This window comes from Balearica regulorum, chromosome 15 (genome assembly GCF_011004875.1).
Source record: "Balearica regulorum gibbericeps isolate bBalReg1 chromosome 15, bBalReg1.pri, whole genome shotgun sequence".
Taxonomy (NCBI): Eukaryota; Metazoa; Chordata; class Aves; order Gruiformes; family Gruidae; genus Balearica; species Balearica regulorum.
Window position 1 is genome coordinate 549,260 of NC_046198.1, and position 13,366 is coordinate 562,625.

Consider the following 13,366-nt stretch of genomic DNA (forward strand, 5'->3'; position numbering starts at 1 on the left):
CAGAAGTCTCAGCCTGCCTTACCCACAGGACCTCCGGCTTTCAGCCGATTGCACTGCTCAGTGACAGCCCTTTAGTACTCCGTCCCAATCTAGCCTCCACCCCAAGTACTACTGCAGAGAGAAGGTCCCATGAGAGAGGCTGTGCTTCCATGGGCAGGAGGCTCTGTGCTCACTGCTGTTAGGCTCAGGGCACAACGTTTAAAATTTTCATCTCTCTCGGCTGTAGCAAAGCCATAGTGGCTGGCTGATCCCAAAGCCACACACACACTTATTCTCATAATGGCTCTCATTTCTCCAGGAGCGGTCAGGTGAGTTCACTGAACAGGCAGAAAGGTAATACTACTGTGAAAAACAGGAAGTTTCCTGCCAGCCCTCCTGCAGAGCTGTGAGCCGCAGGGCCAGCCCCAGGATGGTGGTGGCAGGGTACCGGGGGGCTGATCTCTCGGTGGCTGCAAACAGTTGGCAGGACTAAGCCTTAAGGCCAAGCCTGAGCAAGAAAAGACGTTTAAATGTCTCATCTGGGGGCACAAGCAGAAGTGAGAGCAGCTCAGAGCACATGTCCGCTTCAGTTTCAGAGTGAACGGCACCGCTGGGACGTTCTGCTCCATGCCAGCAGCTCAGCCTGGCGCACTGCAGCCAACCACCACCGCTGCAGTCCTGCGCAAGGAGCTGGTGCTTCCAGGTCAGGACAGGATCCCTGGGGATGGCACCACTGCCCCCTGTGGGGTTTCTCCTCCATCCTCTGACACAGGGGCAACCAGCCCCATCCAAGCTGTGGTCTAGGATGGGATGGATGGCAGGTCTGCGCCCTGGGGCTGCGAACGTGATGTAGCTCCTCAGGGTCCTGAATCGAGGCTGCCCCGAAAGGGTTAAGAGGAGGGCTCCTCCCTCCCAGTACATAAGTCTCCTCCTGGGTGACCTTCCCGGCAGCCTTTGCTGGCTCTGCCCAAACAAAACAAAGAGGGCAGGAGCTTTTCAAACAGCAGCCTCCCAAAAAGTTGGCTGCTGCAGAACTGGGCTGTGCTGGGACCCAGGCTGGCCACAGCCACCGGAGGATGCAGCAGCAGCAGTAAGTTGGTGCCATTGCCTGGGAGGATCCCGGCAGTCATCTTTGGTCCCTGTACGTGGATGCTCTGACTGTTTGCTTCTGTGCATTAAGCTGGTTTGGGTGCTGGGAGCGTGATGGGGAAGGACAGAGAGAAACTTCTCACAGTGGTAGTTTGACAGGGGTGTGCGCGGCAGGGAGGGATGGCAGGACGCTGGTGTTAGGGAGCTCCTGTGGCCCACAGCCATCCCGTGCCCGGTGGGTTGCTGCTCTGGACAGAGTGGACCGCTGCTGTTCAGCACACAGACCAGGGACGCGCTCGAGTGGGGATGTGGAGGTCTGGTGCCGCCCTGAGACTTGGTGTCAGAGCTGGGAGTGGCATGCCTCATCTGAAACACTGTTCTCCAGCTGCTTCTTCAACTCAGAAACCTGTCTAGCAATTTTCCAGCAGAGGTGCAGACCGTCTTCAGACGTTGCCCGTGTGTCAATAGACTGCTGGGTGGTGGATTTAAGGCAGCAGACGATCACAAAGCTGCTCCAGCCAAGACGCCATAGACGAGCAGGAGAGGAAAGAATGGAGCTCCATGAGTGCTGCTTTCGGATCTTGCCTCTGTGTTTTTCTGTCCCTTCGTTCCTGCACCTCCAGGCTGTTGATGAGAACTGCGCTATTTACTGCCGTCTCTGCAGGTGAACTGCTCTGCTTGTGGTGGCGGATGGTGGTTAGGACTAATTAGTCAGCATCTCTAAATGCCACATGAACCTGAAAGTGCTTGTCCAGTGTGTTGCACTGTCTTGCAACTGGGTGCTTCATTTTTGCTTCCGATTTATGGGCTTTGGGTTGTGGAGACACAGCAGTGTGGTGGTATGGCTACAGAGAGCTCTCCCTGAGCCCCCGAAGATCCAGGTGATCGGTGGGTTATCCTGCCAGCAGCAGCACTAAACCACTGGTGTTCATTTATTGCGGTGAGGTGCAAGGTGTTGTATACCAGGCATTCCTTCGCGCTTGTAGGGCTTGCACTGCAGCATGGGCTCAGCCTGCAACCTCTTGATGCCGAAGTTTTCCCCGTGCTGTATGACCTTTGGTCTGTCTCCGTGTTTGGTCCATCTGCACCTGTGTTGAGTGGGGTTAGATGTGTGTCTGGCTTCAGCGAATACAGTCTGTGTGGCTTCATTAGAGGAACTGCAGGATGGGGGATTTGTCTTCTAAGGGCTTGGAAACTTTTCATCCCAATGTGTAGTAACAGCCTTGGTTACCTCTGCAGGGAGTTGAGTTTAGCCTGAGTTTCCAATGGCTGCACGGACAAGTAGCTATATAGATTTGAAACAGCAGAAAAAGGAAATTGTTGGGGTTCCTCTCTGATCTGCAGAAGGAGGTGAATTTAGCAGTTTAGCTGAAACACTTCTCGGTGAATTAAGCCTTCAGCAGTAGTCTCTGAACATCTGGCTTGCCCTCTCTTCAGGTCTGAGACTGATTCTTGCAGTGCACAGCGGCAGCTAGGCCATAGATAAGCTCCAGACTTCAGGACCGTCTGCACCTGAATGTGCCTATGCACACATTTGTATTTTGGGGATCTTAGCCTAAAAGCTATGCCACGATGCACTTTTTCTCTGTTTTCCTGCAACACTTACAAAGCATGCTCTGACACTGTAGGAATATGCCTGCTCAATATTAACCTTCCTCAAACATCCTGGTTTCACCACAAGGAACAAATATCATGTTGCACTTTGCAGTGATTTATTTGTTTCCTCTTCAGATACGTGAAAGACACTAGAAATTCAAGGTATGCTTGTGGTTTAGCCTTTGCAACTCTCTCTGCAAAATACTTTAAAGAGAGGCATACAGATAAAGGCAGGGCAGTGAGATACTTGGAATTTATTGTTCTTGTCTGAATACTTAATCTCAGCTTGGTGAGTTTGTTCAGTCCCAGGGCAGAGATGGATTTCTGAGCCTGGATGTGAAATCCAGCCTGTTCCTCTTCCCCAGGCCTTTCCAGGTGATCTGTGGAAGCCTCTTGTTCCTTCAAGCTGTGGTTCCACAGTCCTTGATATCAGGTTTGGACCCTCCAGTTAATTTCTTAATGCAAATCTGACCTTTACTAGGTACAGACACAGGATCACAACCATGCTGAATTTGTCAGATCACGAGATACGATGTTGACATTGACCTATGGTTTTTGAGCTGTAGGAGAGCTGATCCAATGCAAAGTCATCAGCGCGATTTTGTAGTGTCACTGCTTTGTGCTGCACGTCTTGGGACCCTCTGACCATCAGGGTGGATTTTTCTGTATTCCTGAAACTCCTCCTTTCCTCCCCTCAAACATGAGAAAACAGTACCATGTTTACATGGTTGTTACCCTGTGCCCCTACACAATCCTAATACTCATCACATATACACGCTTCTATTCATCCTATCACCTTATCTTTATACCTTATTCCCCAGTTAGCATGAGGCTGTAGCGGCATTGTCTGGGTCAAAAACAAAGTATGTGCATCCTACTCACAATTTGTTTTGCAACCCCCAGAACCGTTAATTAAAGAAACCTTGCAAGGACCCAACTTTCTTCAATTTGCACGTACCGAAAACCTTAAAATAGAACTGTAAAGTTTTGTATTTTCCATTTGAGGATCTGATTTTTAAAGTGTGGCCGGGCAGGGGGCTAGCTCCTCAGCTACTCTGAAAGCAGAGCCTAAAGGAACTGGCCGGTTGTCAAAGGTGACAGAGCAAAGCTAGGTCCAGGCTCTAACTAGCTCACTTCCAAATCCTGGGCCAGATATACAACCCTTTCTTCTCTGCCATTCTGATGGCTGAAGTGCAAGTCGATTAAAAAGCTTCTTATGAGGTTATCCCTTCGGAAGGGGAGACAGCACGGCTCAGGTAACAGCAGCTCTGTCTAAATTCAACTGGCCCGTCGCCTTTTAATAGAACCTGTAACAGAGCTGCTCCTTCACCAATTTTGCAAAGAAGGTCAGGGCTCTGTAAGATGGGATACAGCAGTCTACATGGCTGGTAGCAGTCGATGTTGTTAGATAACGTTATTGCTTCCACAAGGCTTGACATATCCCGCAAAGCAGTGACACTGGGTAAAATTGCAGCCTGGGAGAAACGGCCGTTCTTCCCTGGCACAGATCTTCCTGCTTTGGCAACACTTGAGCGTAGGACACCTAATACTGTTAATCTGCCTCCAAGCTAAGTACCATTAAACCACATCGCTAGTTCTTTCTGATTACCTGTCTCCATGGAGCTAAGACTTTCCAGTCTGTTTGAACAGCAGTGAAACTGTTGTCTAGGTGAAGAGCTAAGAACTATCCTTGTCCCTGCAAAGCTGTGCCAGGCAGGCTCTGAAGCAGGACCCCAGCAAGAAACCAAGTGGAGCATTGCCATACCAGCTCATCTTTCCTTTCTGGCATGGCTCACTGTTCAAAGCACATTTCTCTGCAGGGTGAGAAGGAACCAGGTGTTCCTCCAGCAGACTAGCCCCTTCCACAGCATCTTTGCCTTTGCTCTACTTGAAATGCTTCTTGCTCTTTTGGTTGCAAGAAGCTCTTTTCCATATCTGAATTGAGTGTAAACCAGCACTGTCCTCTTTGTGCTTCTGGAGGATGTTTTTAATATTTTTTCCCCCCTCTGAGCTGCTGCAGAGTGAAGGAGGACTCATCTTGCCAGCTTCTGCAGCGGCTATTTAGAACCCTGTGGGAAAGAAATAAAACCAATGAGGATGGATCAGTGTCCCTCCCCAGCTGCTTGCAGCTGCTCCAGCTTCCCAAAGGCACGCTGGGGATCTGAGAAGGAGAACTGGAAATGGGAGGCAAAGAGAAGGGTGGGCAAGGGGACCCTGTCCTGCTGCTACCAGCCACAATGCCCAGGGTGAAGCGAAGTCTGGCAGATTAGGCTTGTGGCTCCTTACGAGGTCCATGAGGATCAATTCCCTTTTGCTAACACCTTCCCCTTCTTTATTTTCATGCTTTTGCGTAGCCTGGGATGTCCTGCGCATCAGTTACGAATTAGTCAAACTGTTTCCCGTCCCATGCCCTGGTACACTGGCCTTGCACTATACAGAGGCACTTCAAGTTGAAAGGAACGGGATATACCCACATCTAACTTTGTCCTTGGTGGTCCTACATGGACCTTCTTAGGGCAGGAGTATTTTGCACTCTCTGCAGCACAGCAAGCCCTTGAGTCCAAAGTGCATTGGGATGTTAACAATATAAAGTGGCTGTTTTCAATTGCTGAGACCAGACAGGATGAGCTGCATCTTCTCGCTCCCCATGGGTTGCAGTTTTTCCCTCTCCCACTCCTTCCTCTTCCTCAGTCACAGCCATTCTCAGCATCAGCAGTTCGTCTCGCTGGTGAGGCACGTTGCTGCACCTTGGTATCTGTTATCCTTGTGTCTGTGCTGCTTCTGAAATGATAGATGGAAGCTTGTTGCTCTGGTCAATCCATCCATTAAGACTTGGCAGGGATTTGACTCTTTCCTGCTTCACCCCAACATGAATTTCAGAAGAAGCTTTGCTTGTACCTCCCCAGGGTAAAAACCGCCTGTGTCCAAGAGCAGGCTTGCAGCTGTGAGACAGAAGGGAGAAGTAATCTTCCCAGACACAAGACAGCTCTGTGGTCACACAACTAATGTTAAACTCTTGGGGAATTTGACGTTCTAACCCTGGTAATCGGGGCTGCAGAAAGACTGGGGGGAGAAACAGGTGGCAATGCAGCTGGTGGGGGTACTGTGTGCAGGCAGGCCAGGGAGCTTCACCCCGAGGGACTTGCAGGATGGGGAGCTCCTTTCCCTCGGGTTCACCTCCCGGAGCTGAGGCTTGCACTGGCACAGAAACAAGTGGTGAAGAGGAAGAGCCTGCTGCTTACCATAAGGCTAATGGTTAGGGAACGTCACCTGGGTCGTAGGAAACTTGGACTCATGCTCTTCCTCCTCAGACCTTAAAGCCACTCTGCCCTGAAGGGAACTCTGGGGTGTGCATGAGTTCTGCCTTCTTTCTCCTTCTCTCTTGGGACTATTTCATTCTGTATATAATATTTTCTGGGCCAGAGAGCAGGAGAGCTAAGGAATAATCCCAGTGATGAGAAGGTTGCTCCAGGCTCTGGTCTGTGTTTCTATGGATATTACTGGATGCAAGGTTATGGAATAGAACGGTTGCCAGCAGCGATGCCTGGTTAAAGCGGCTTTCCCAGCTACAGCTAAGCACTTTAGGCATTGCAAGGGTTCAACAGCAGCTGAAGAAAGGGTGGCTGATGTGAAATTTGGACAAACCCCTAAACTGGCAGGCTGAAGCGAAATTCCTCTTGCAGGGCTGGCTGTGTAACAAAACATGCAGCTGCTCACACAAATGTGTGTGTCCAGCTGGCTGGGTAAGGGCTCCACAGCCAACCCACTGAAGGGCAAAACTTGGAGCCTGTGGTGCTGCGTGACAGCCCTCTCTGGCTGTAGCTGTCAGCCGAGTGTTCCAGTCACTGTGTCTTCCCCCTGTGAGTACGCATCCCACTGCAAGACAAGGGGTGTGGGTGGGGGAAGGACACTTGCAGACTCATGAGGAATCCCACTGAATCCATCGCAGCTGGCAGGGCAGCGATGTTACGTCCGTGCAGGCGTGACTGCAGAATCAGGGCTTGCAAAATGACTCGTGGCTGTGGCAGGTGCACAGTGCAATGGCCAGGTAGGCGGATGCAAGCCGCAATTTCAGAGCAGGGGACTTCCAGTGCCCACACACGTAGTGCTCGTGCTTTGTATGGAAACCTCCAAGCCAAGCAGACTTTGTGGTGCTGCTCTATTTTAGAAATAGCAAAAGCTGAGTCAGCCCAGATGAGATTGTTCCAGGGACTTTCTGGAGGAGATGAAACCCGTCAGTTTTCCTGATATCCACAGAAATGAAAAGGGGTAAAGGCAGAGAGTAAGGTCACAACTGAAGTGCTGTGAACTTGTTTCCACTGATGTGCTCCCTCTCCCTGACCCCCTGCAAAGCCACCACTTAAATTAACTTCTCCCGAGTGGCATAAGAAACCTTCGGAGGAACCATGTTACCCGTGGCCCTGAGAAGTGACGGCATCTCCATCCCTGATGCAAAATCACAGGTCTAGGAAAATCCCTGACTCTTTCCCTCTCGTGGGATAGATTTTTTTTTGCTCCTTGTGCAAAATCTATTGGAGAGTAACAAACATCTTGTAGGCCAGGTGAGTGTAAAGGTCTCATCTCCGTGAATGTGTAACTCGAGCAGCTGGGTTGCATAAGCTGCGTACATGACACAGGCTGCAGTTCCACTGGGAAAATCTCCTCAGGAGAGGGAGAAAGAGGAGAAGGTGATGGACTCAGCTGTGGAAATGGGGAGCATGCTTAGTACAGGAAAAGTGCAAGTTCACAGCAGGACTTGGATAAATAAAGGCATAACTGGAGATGGAGCCAGACCTGAGCTGTCGGAGAGGCTGACTGTTGTGATCTTGGAGGAAATTGCTGGAATACTGTATTGTCTGGAGGGGTGACATGTTGCTTTCACTGGCAACCCTTTTCTCCTACCTGACAGGGTAGAGAGTAGCTGCTGTGTGCTTTGTATGCCCTCATGTGTAAGTAAGTGAGCAGGATTTCAGCTGGATTTTGCCCTGCTCTTCTGCCTGCACTCACCTCCTGCTCGCCAGCTGGACTCTGACCTGCTTTTCAGCATCTTCTCTGAAATTGGTTTCCAGGTCTGGGTCTATCTCTGATCAGTAAATACATATTTTTAAAAAGGCCCACTGCAGAGGCAAGTACTGCTCTTGAAGCATAAGGAGCCTGGATGAAGCCAGCCTCTAGCCCTGGGGCGCTGATGATATCTCCGTGGAGCTGCTGCCTGCAGCCATGCACTGCTGAGCCATCCTGCGGAGCCATGCGCTGCAGCGAGGAGCCATCCTGGCCAGACTCCTCATCCTCATCCTGCTGCCCCTCCAGCAAATGGGGGGCTGCAGGGGAACACCCTGCATTGGGGATGCCGAGCTGACGTGGGGTTAACGGGGCAGGGATGGTCTGTGCCTCCCATAAGCTGTCCCCAAGCCTGGGAAGGCAAGGCAGCAGGAGATCTGCAGAGGGCTGGGAAAGGTCCAGAGGGGATGAGCAGGCAAAGAAGGAAGGAGTTGGGACCTGGGGATTGTACAAAGTGAGCCACGTCTTCAGTGAAGAGGGAGCTGGGAACATGCTGCATGGAGTCAGTGCATCTCCAAGGCGCTTGCATCATCTCTCCTCCCAAGCGGAGGCCGGATGAAGGCTTGCAGGCGTGGGGTGCTGACTTTCCTGGCACTTACATAAACTTTAAGTTTCTGTCACTGTCTGTTCAGATAACTGCACTGCTTTGCTTTTGCTCTTGTGTCCTCTGGCCATGTCTTGACATGCTCTGGGAGGAGGGCAGAGTATCTTGCCAGGGCCTGAGCTCCCTGCAGCCACAGGAAGCTCAAGGTGGTGGTTTCCTTGTGGCATCTCCCCTTGGCATGGGGAAGGTCAGGTTTTTCTGACCTTTTCCTCTGGCTCTGCAATTGCAGTGTCTGCATCCAGGGACATCTGTTTTCCTATATCCACTCCCCCAGCTCTTATCTACAAGGTCCCTAATGCGCATAGCAGGGCATGGGTGGCCTTTAGATGTAAACAGATCTGGATCAAAGTACAATCTACATCTGTAGAGTTATTGTCTCTCTCTTTTGCCATGGAAGAAGTAAAATGCAGAAGGACACAACTTCTGTGTCGAATTAAGTGGCTCAATTTCTCCCTGTGGCTTTCTGTGGGTGATGTACAATAGTCTCTGTACCTCCTTGGCCAACAAAACACATTATTGTCTTTTTTAAGATCCACGTGTGCCTGGGGAAGTGTGGTTTGGAAAAGGTTCCTATATCACACCTGCTTGGCAGCGACCACTTGAGGTACGCTCCATTATACATTGCTAATCGGAAAAGTGTTTTGCTGTCTTATGGGAATTCTTGGACACTGTTTATTTTGGTGAGGTGAAACCCAAAAGTATGTCCTTTGGGCAGCAGTTGCAGCACTGCGTGTCCAAGAAATGCCTGCAAACGAAGGAAGCCGATAGGAAGTGGAAAAAGCCCTCCACCATAGCTGTATACACACATACATGTGTATGTATACACATATATAGGTATATCCCCATGTAGGTATAAGTGTATGTGGACACATATACACAACTCCAAGCACTGTCCACCTGACCTGGCCCCACCATGGTGCCTGCAGCAAGAGAAGGGGCTGGTCCCACCATGTTGCTTTGCTCCAGGGTGCAACCCAGGGGAGATGCATGTGCAAGGGCCGTACCAGCAGTGTGGTCCCTGCTACACTACCTACACACACACAGTGAGTGTGACCACGTCCTGAGCCACCGTCCCCTGACTCACACCACCAGCCAAGGCTGTGCGTGTGGGGAGAAAGGGGAAGCGCAGGAGGTACAGTCATTACATTTATAGTTGTGCCTTCTTTATGGGTGGTATATAAATGTTTGCTTTTGCTTCTCCCAAAGGCACAGGACAGTGTCATCTCCAGACCCGAAAGGCAGGCTCTGCAGCACCAACAGCTTCCACGCAGTAGTTGACAAGGTGGTCATCCCCGGTTCTGCTTGTCGTAACCTTCCAGGCCACCGAGGAGACACGAGGCTCTGGTGGGGACCTGCCAGCCTCGGACGATGAACTGCTGCCTGCCAGGGCTTGCACCGAGCTTCCGGGGATACTGAGCTGCTTCTCAGGACCCTGACCGCTCCTGATCCCTCACTGTGCTGCTGGCAGTGGGGAATCGATGTCCGGGTTGCGACACTGGGCAGAGCCAAGCCCGTTACCATCCTCTGTGCCCTTGGGGGACCTGGGGACCAGGCTGGACCCCCGGCTGTGAGAGGGCTCCATGTGAGCGAGGAACAGGTTTTGGGCTGTCCCTAGTGACTCCAGTGGGAAGAACCATCTCCTTCCTCCTCTCCTGGGAACCAAGTCACTGCTGGAAGCTGGGGATGGCACCACGTGGGCTCATGGCCGGGGCCGGCAGCCTGGCAGCAGAGCACTAACAGAGCACCATCACGGGACTTAGTGCTGCTTGGGGGCTGCCGGCGGCTGCGCTCCGGGTATGTAGGCGCCAGGTGCAGAAGGGGTGCCAGGAGCAATGGGCCGGCTGGATGACCATGCCAAGAGGAGGATCGTGGAGCTGCGCAGGGCCGGACTGAGCTTCCGTAAGATCAAGAAGGTGCTGGAGCTGGACGGCATCCGGGTGACGCCGCAGGCCGTGTACCTCTTCCTCAAGCGGAAGAGCATGGAGCCAGGGTCGTTGTCGACCAGCTGGGATGGGGACCAGCCTTGGCCCCCACTGCGGGGGCATGAGGCTGAGCAGCCCGAGGCGCGGGGTGCCCGGACCCCCGCAATGCCCGGCGGGAGCCCCGGGGGCAGCCAGGGGCCCTGCCCCACTGGCGGCCAGGACACCAAGGACATCCAGATTGTCAGCGTGGCCTCGCTCTGCAAGGATCGTGGGCAGTGCAGGGAGGTCCTGCCCGTGGGACTGCCCCTCAGGAACGGTAAGGCCTGGCTCCCCATGGCGGGGGGGGGGTCACCGCCATGGCCACCCCCTGGCAGCACTAGGCTGGGGAAAGGGCTCTCTGACCCCGCTGGAGAGCCCCCAAGATTCTTCTTTCAAGGCGTTTCTCTCGCTGTCCCTTGCAGGCGATGACAGTTCCACAGGCACCCCCTCGGCTCTGGGGAGCTGCTCCGCTCCAGGGGGCCTGGCCACCCCCCCACAGCCCCTGCCCAGCCAAGGACGGCTGGTTGCACCCCCTGCCAGGAACCCAGCCCTGATGGTGAAGAAGAAGATCGTGGACAGGGCTATCCTCCTGCAGAAAAAGGTAGGATGCCAGGTGGAACGGCAGGATGAGAGAGCCCGTCTGCTCCAGCCAGGAGCCGATGTGGTGCTGCCCACCAGGATGGCCCCACACAGTGCCCTGCTGCACCTCACCCATGCAGACAGGGCAGGTCGTGGCGGATGAACGGCTCCCAAAATCCCCCCCCCCCCGACCTCTGCTAGCTGCACTCTTGAGTGATGGCACTTGGCAAGCTCATTTGGGAACCCACCCTGTGCGCTGGGGCCATGGGCCACGCTGCCCACCCGCCTGCAGCCAGCACTCACTGCTGCCCTTGGGCGATGCCAGTTTCTGTCAGCGTTGGCCTCCAACCTGCAGCTCACAGTCCCCCTCTTTAGGGCTTGGTTTCAGTACAAGCTCAGAAGGTTCCTCAAGCCACCACAAGGACACCAGCAGCTGAGTGGCTTGGTGCTGCAGCAGGAGATGAAGGGCTGCAGCAGGCCAGGATGGGGTGACACACCCAGGATGGCTGCCCTCCGGGACGTGTCTAGCCGCCACAATCCCTAACGCCCCGCCATGCCACAAGATCCCCAGGCTGCAGCCATGCATGCGTTGTCCCAGCACATCCACGTCCCTGCAGCCATCCTGCCCACCATGGCGAGCATGTGGGCAGCTGGCCAGCCCCATGATCAAGCCCAGCTCTGCTGGCAGCTGCAATGAGCCACCGGGCAAAGTGACCCAGTGATCCCAGGCCCAGGCTCAGGTAGGCTCCCAGCGTGGCTGTGGGGCTGCCCCAACACCCAAGGTTTACCCCTTCAGAGCAGGCTGCGATCTCTGGAGACTTCACTGACGCTGTTGCCCCATGGAGGACAGTAGGACGCTGGCACCTACCTTTCTTGCCATGGCATCCTGGGTACCAAACACAGCCATGCGTCAGGCTGAGCCTTCATCCCTGGCCCTGTCTCTGCTCAGACACAGCAAACACCTTCTCCCACCCACTCAGGTGTCTGTCAAGAGCCCTTGCCAGCTGCTTTAGAGGACACACATTGTTCAACACCCTTTCCAAGAGAAAAGCTTCCCTGGGGTTCAAAACCAGCATGTGATCCCTCTTGGGGAGCAGAACAGCCCTTTTCTTCAGGGTGCAATACAAGAAATGGGGGCGGCTGGAAAGAAAAACCCAGGATACGTTATTTCTGTCCCTGAGGAGAGCAAACACAGGCCTGGCATCAGCACGGGCAGCCTGGCTGCCATCTAGCAGCATCTACTGGATGGCCAAGCACACACTGACAGCTTGCAGGGCAACACCGTGTTCCTGAGGAGCAGCAGCATAGTGGCTGGGTAGGGATGAAGTGCAGTCAGAGCATGGTGAGGTCCGCAACAAGGTGATGGCTTTGATGCCTTGTAGCTAAGTGCAGAGTAAATCCTTCTCTTGCTAATCCCCACTGAAGCAGCAGCTGATAATGTTTCACTTTCCCTTCTCTTCTGCCTCCCACTACTCCAGGTCAAAGATGCCAGCACTCAGACTGCCCTGCTGAACCTCATGAGTCCTGGAAATCAAAACCTTCCTTGGGGTGGACCAGTGCTTCCCCCAGCTCCCAGCTCCCATGCCATGGCCGAAAAGTTGGATGCTGTACAGACAGAGATCCAGAAGCTGAGCCACGCCCTGCATGCGGTGCTGGAGAGGCAATGCCGCCTGGAGCGCCAGCAGGAGCACCAGCAGCGGCTGCAGCAGGAGGTGCTGATGACGCTGCAGCAGCTCAGCTCCACCGTGAGCCACGGCACCGTGCCGGCAAACCAGCCCTGCGTCCCCTTCAGCAGTATGGCCGAGGCCTCGCCCACCGTGCCGAACTTCAGCCAGTTCAAGATGGAGCTCATCTGACCTCACGTGATGCCAGCACGCTCTAGCAGCACTGCACTGATGGCAGGATGAAGCCGTGAAGAAGAACCACCTCTCAGAGGCTGTGGCAGCTGCCTAAGGATTGTGTGCGGCACCCAGCAGAGACGGTCACCGGTGCCTCACGTTTTCAGCCCTGCTGACTGAAAGGGGCTGCCTGGCCTAAGAGACAGGGCAAGCTGGGGCCTTGCTTCTCCTGTGCTGCCCATCCTGGCTGGCCCTGCAGCTGGCTGGTGGCCCATGGGCTTCAGCAGCACAGGCAGGCTGCCTGCAAGCAGACGATGTAACTCATAGAGCCACAGCAGGGAGGTGGGTCTCAAAGAAGATGTGAGGCTTCCTTGCACGAGGGTCAGTGCTGTGACGATCAGTCACAGAAACGCTTTGTGCCCTCTGCAGAGCCTTGTTCAATAAAAATCCATATACACCATGGTTCAGAAATGGTGTGGGATCTCTTTCTTTGTTTTACCTACCCCTTGCCCCACCAGCGAGCAGGCTGGATCTGTCTTGGGTGCTGCCACCATGAGTGGAGCTGCACAAGGTGCCCAAACCCATGAGGTGAGACCACCACTCCATGCACAAAGGATCCTACCGGAGGACTGGCATCAGACACCACACTGTTAGGGATA

General features: G+C 53.7%; 1 protein-coding gene across 1 annotated transcript; it reads left to right on the top strand.

Annotated features, from left to right (window-relative positions):
- Positions 1 to 935: 935 nt before the first annotated feature.
- On the top strand, positions 936 to 13,178 carry LOC142604055 (uncharacterized). Its single transcript, XM_075768119.1, has 4 exons — positions 936 to 1,120; positions 9,536 to 10,567; positions 10,713 to 10,891; positions 12,348 to 13,178. The coding sequence occupies exons 2-4, from the start codon at positions 10,162 to 10,164 to the stop codon at positions 12,723 to 12,725; spliced, it is 963 nt and encodes a 320-aa protein (XP_075624234.1). The 5' UTR covers positions 936 to 1,120; positions 9,536 to 10,161; the 3' UTR covers positions 12,726 to 13,178.
- The last annotated feature ends 188 nt before the right edge of the window (positions 13,179 to 13,366 follow it).